General features: G+C 38.8%; 1 protein-coding gene across 1 annotated transcript; it reads right to left on the bottom strand.

The window, feature by feature from the left end:
* Positions 1–528: 528 nt before the first annotated feature.
* RNF114 (ring finger protein 114) lies at positions 529–4,725 on the bottom strand. The gene is made up of 5 exons (XM_010179124.1): positions 4,579–4,725; positions 2,852–2,958; positions 2,001–2,115; positions 999–1,106; positions 529–777 (listed from the first exon to the last, which is right to left on the bottom strand). Exons 2-5 carry the CDS (start codon positions 2,956–2,958, stop codon positions 712–714), a joined length of 396 nt encoding a protein of 131 aa, XP_010177426.1. The 5' UTR covers positions 4,579–4,725; the 3' UTR covers positions 529–711.
* Between the last annotated feature and the right edge of the window lie 573 nt (positions 4,726–5,298).

Raw genomic sequence — 5,298 nt, 5'->3', positions numbered from 1 at the left:
CAGGCTAGAAATTATGGTGAAAGTATGGAAGTAATAACCATGCATAGAACTAAAACATTTTGAACTAGTTGCTTACACAGGTGCAAAGATTTGCTAAGAAAGTTTGTAGTTTGAAGACTCATACTGAAGACACGTTTTCCATATAGTTGAGAGGCTGCATATAAGAATTTAAACACTGGGAAACATTATGCAATCACAGGCATCATAGGTCACCTTAAATGAGAGCTGATCTGACAATTACAGTTAGCACCTAGAGGTCTCACTAAAGGAAAAGAGAGCTACAAATACACCTCTCATATTATCATTTAAGATACATATATGAGATTGGGAAGAGCTATTTATTAACTAGTTCAGGCCATTCCATTTGGAATGGTTGTGGTTTTAGACACTCAAATGAACAACTGCAAAAGAAACCAAGAAATAGGCATAGATAAGGGAAAACAGATTTGTCTCCTCTGTGTTGATCTACAATTAAGCTTTGTGTGAAGTAAGAAAATTAGGCTGACAAGGTTGAATGGCACAGACCATGTTAACAGAAGACTGAGGGGTACAGAAATATCAAACCAGGATTTGAAACCAAGATAGCGATTAAAGTGTCTTTCATATTTCTGGATGCCTGAGTTCCTCTTGGGATGTACAGGGAAGAGTGCGAGGATGCTGGGCATTTTCCCCTCATGGAAGCTTGGTTTTACAGTTAATCTTCTAGTTGGTTTATTTATCCCGCAAAGAACGCATCAAAACCTGTGCCATCATATCATCTTCATCAGCATCATAATCCTATGAACAAAGGATACAGAAAATATTTTACTGCAACAGTCATGCTGGTTAATGCAACACAAAATAAGGAAAAAAAAAAGCTGTCTCTTCCTTTGACTTGCAAATAATCTAATTTCTCTCATAATACCACCTGCATAGATGAGATTTCACAGTTGTGGCCATCTATAAAAACTGGGTTTAAGAGTAATCAGGCTGTATTTGAAGGGTAAAAAAACACGTACCACGAAAGTATCATACGAAAAGCGATGTCGTCTTTGAAGGTGTTCCATGAAATTAGCGCTCCTGTAATTTGGATCACCCCATGGCATTGAGGCACAAATTGGGCAAACCTTCAAGAAAAACCCAAAAAAGGCAATTAAGCCCCAATGGTTAAGTGCTTTAAAATTACAGTAGGAAGGGCAGGACAGAGAAAACATGGAATATTAAAGGTTGAGGTTTGTCACAATCACTACTCTATATGCAAAGTGATGTCAACTAGTTTGCTGGGACATTTAATACAAAAGCCTTAGAATACCCTGAATAATTTTAATTCGAATCTTAGACCTTCCAGCTGGAATGGCTTACTCTTCTCTCTACATTCTTAAAATCAGAATTGACCACAGCTGTTTGCTTTAGAAGATTTCAGCCTTTATTTCTCAGTAATCGGAAAAGTTTCCTTGATAATCTTTGCAAAGATCACTTCTCTCCAAGGGAAAGAATGAACTTTTTTTTAAATTATTCAGAATTCCAGAAGAATAAAAGTTTCAAATTCAGTTCAGTGTTTTGTAGCTCCTTTTATATGAGAGGGAGTATCAGCATATAAACATTATTAGAATGATGCTTAAAAAAATGGTGTATTTTTCCCCAGAGGTTTATAGTATCTTCTTGCTGAAAATAAGAGAGAGGAAATTCAATGCTTTACCTTTTTTAAAAAATTATATCTTATTAATTTTATGTTTGTTATGGTGCCTAATTAACTTTGAATGTCTGCCATTTTTCAAATATGAAAGGAGGATGTGACCTAGCTACAATAATAGAGACTCGTCACCTCCAGAGAATGTATTGAAAATCAGTATCAAAATGATGTATGATGCAAAATGCATGAACAGCATACCCACATTTGACTTTTAACAGGAGTGATTATAAATATGTACTTAACTTCAAAAGTAAGTCTCTAATTCATTGTTTCAAAGGGATTTAAGACTAGACTTCATTGCAATTCTTGCACCAAGACTTTTTATTACCACTTGTTTTGCATCCATGCTGTGCAATGTTTTGCAGTGTTCAACTAGTCCTTCTTGATCAAAGTTTTTCTCGCTGCAATATGGACAAGGAAAGGTAAAGCGATTTGGGAAGTTCCTGGATAGAGGGAGAAAAAGATGTTATTTATCATTGCAAGAAAGATAAAAGTAAAAGCTTTAGGATTCAATATTCAAAAGTTATCTTACCAGCTTTTAAGAATATAAAGAACTTAAAACAATAGTTTTATTCTATGCAATTAAGGCAAGCTAATTTTAAGAATCAGCTTTTTAATTCCCAACAATAGCTTAAGGAACTGCTAATATCATCCATCTTCACACAGAATGAGAGCTCTTCTACAAATGTTATAAATGCCATTTACCATCTTTTTTTTTAAAATGCATAGGGTACCACCCAGTATGCTACAATGCAGATCAGTGCACTGCAAACAATTCCAGTTTCCCTTCATTACTACAATCAAGAGACAGAAAGATAAAGTTTCTATTTAAAAAAAAATACTTTTACTGAATACCCTGATCTTTAATATGTGTAGTGCATGGACTATATAGAAAGCAGAATAGCTCGCCTGCACACAGTCAGATGCAAGATTAAGGCTGTTTTTAACAAAGTGAAACGATTAAAACAATTAATACCCAAACTGGGCAAAGAGGTGAAGTCTGCTGTTACTCGAAAATTCTACAGTTTGCATGAAGCTCCATGATAGAGTTAATTTTTTTTAAAGATAAAAGAACTCTTCGCAGAAGAAGAATCCAAGTTGAGATTTTGTAATGATTAATCAGTGACAGTCCTGTTTTTGTGACAAAGAGGCAAGTATTTCTAGAGAAGAGCTTGTTACCTGGTGTTGTGAAGTGGTTCTTTAGTTACAGCTTTCACACCTTCCATTATATAATTCTGGTACTTTGAACAAGAAGCTGCATGGTTACGCATCTTTGAGAGATACATCTGTGCAGACAACAATGGCATAGCAAGGTTAATTTAAATTATTTGCAGTTCTACACTTTCAAGCAGAAGTAGTAAACATGTAAAACAAAGCAGGTTTCTGCAGTGTTAAAGCAGGAGATCCCAAACACTTCAGCTGGCAAGGCAGAAAGCTTTGAGATTATAGATTAGTTAACCTGTAACTTTGCTGCCTGTAATATTTTACAAATACAGCTCACTTTTTTAACTTATACTGCAGTATAAAAAAATGCTTCATATAAAGCTAGTTTACCTGGTCACTGAGGAGAAGAGACAGTACATGGAAAATAATTTGGTTCTTAGTACAGATCTTGGTGTAGATTGATTGCTAACTGTTCAATCCCATTAATGAAAATTCAAATTCACAATAAGGAAGCCTGTAATTCAAGGCACTATGGTTTTCTGTCAGCTGGAACAAAGACAGTACCCAGAAATAAAAAGTGAAATTAACTGAACTGCTGCCCTCATCTTAGTGTGTCCAATTATTATTTTCTCATTGTTTTGCCGTCTGCTAAGATATTTTCTTATATATTCAATTCACACTAAAAAGTCAAACTTTATAAAGAGAAAGGAAATGACAGAAAGGATGCCATACAGGCATTTAAACAGTAAGTCTACGGAATACACAACCCACGTAAGACAGCTTTGACTCTGTCATGGTTTAACCCCAGCTGGCAACTAAGCATAATCCCCTGCCCCTGGTGGGATCAGGAAGAGAATCAGAAAGGTAAAAGTGAGAAAACTTGTGGGTTGAGATAAACACACTTTAATAAATAAAGCAGAAGCTGCGCACACCAGCAATGCAAAACGAGGAATTAACGCACTACTTCCTACGGGCAGGGAGGTGTTCAGCCACCTCCAGGAAAGCAGGGCTCCACCAAGCATAACAAGTTACTTGGGAAGACAAATGCCGTAACTCTGAATGCCCCCTCCCTTCCTCCTTCTTCCCTCAGCTTTATATGCTGAGCATGACATCGTACGGGGTGGGCTACCACGTTGGTGAGTTTGGGTGAGCTGTCCCAAACTGTGTCCCCTCCCAGCTTCCTGTGCACCCCCAGCCTACCCACCAGTGGGGTGGTGCGAGAAGCAGAAAAAGCCTTGACTCTCTGTAAGCACTGCTCGGCAGTAGCGAAAACATCCCTGTTATCAACACTGTTTTCAGCACAAATCCAAAACATAGCCCCATGCTAGATACTGTGAAGAAAATTAACTCTGTCTCAGCCAAAGCCAGCACAGACTCATAACTATTTCAAACAAAGAAACAAAGAACTAAACAGATCACTACCTAAAACTCCCATCCACTGTTTCATTACAACCTTCTTCCCACAAAGATATGGTCACAGAAACAAGTCCAGAAGCAATATTTTACTATAATTTTAAAATCAGTATCTTTCGTTTGAAATTCACTTCCTTAAGAACAATAAAATACTGTAGAAATAATGTCAACATTCGGGTGCTGCCTATGTCAAATATCTTTAGCACTTATCAGAACAAACATTTTGACCCAATTCTGCAGTAAACTGAAGAGCAAGCATTTTATTTCCCTCTAAGCAGTAAAGACAAGCAGGCACACCTCATGCACTTAATTTCCAAATACTTTCATACTTTTTTATTGCAGCCATTGCAAGTGGTTTCTGTTGTTTCAATTTGCTTTTCCAAGTCCAGAGCTCTGCTACCAGGTGACAGGGTACTGCGGCAGACACCACAAACTGGCTTTTTCGGCTTAAGACATTCCTGTAGGCACGGAGTGCAAAAGCTAGGGTGGGAGAAAAACAGTATGTGATGAGAACAGCCCTCCTGGATACGCAGTATAAATATCTGGAGCCCTTCCATGTCTTCTGCCCTAAGTCATAACAGAGTCTCAAGAAATGATATCTAATAAAACAGCAGTCTGTTGACATTTGTGCATGAAGGCAGAAGCAGGACTCTAGCTCAATATGCTCAGCATTATTAGCTTTTGAACAGTGCTCTGCTCCCTTGGTTTTCACATCTTTCAGGAAGAAAAAGAAAGTGAAAGAATATTAGCGCTTTTCCCCTACCGTTTCGGGTTTTTTTCCTCTCCTTTTCTGGATGCCCAAGGGACCCACAAGACGCTGCTTAAGAGTGGAGCTGCCCGCGGAGCCCTCTCGTCCTCCGGCAGCGCTGCTCGACCCCATCGCCTCCCAAAGGGATCCAACCCTCGTCGCGCAGGCGGTGGCCTTGCCCATCCCGGCCCACCCCGCTCCCGAAGGGACGAAAGAGGAGACCCAGGTAAAACCGAACCGTGGCTCCCTCCCAACGCCTCGCAACCCCCAGCCGGAAAAGGCGCCTGCGGGCCCAACTCCC

Source organism: Mesitornis unicolor, unplaced genomic scaffold, assembly GCF_000695765.1.
Source record: "Mesitornis unicolor isolate BGI_N332 unplaced genomic scaffold, ASM69576v1 scaffold19092, whole genome shotgun sequence".
Classification (NCBI taxonomy): domain Eukaryota; kingdom Metazoa; phylum Chordata; class Aves; order Mesitornithiformes; family Mesitornithidae; genus Mesitornis; species Mesitornis unicolor.
This window is presented reverse-complemented; position numbering and strand designations above follow the sequence as displayed.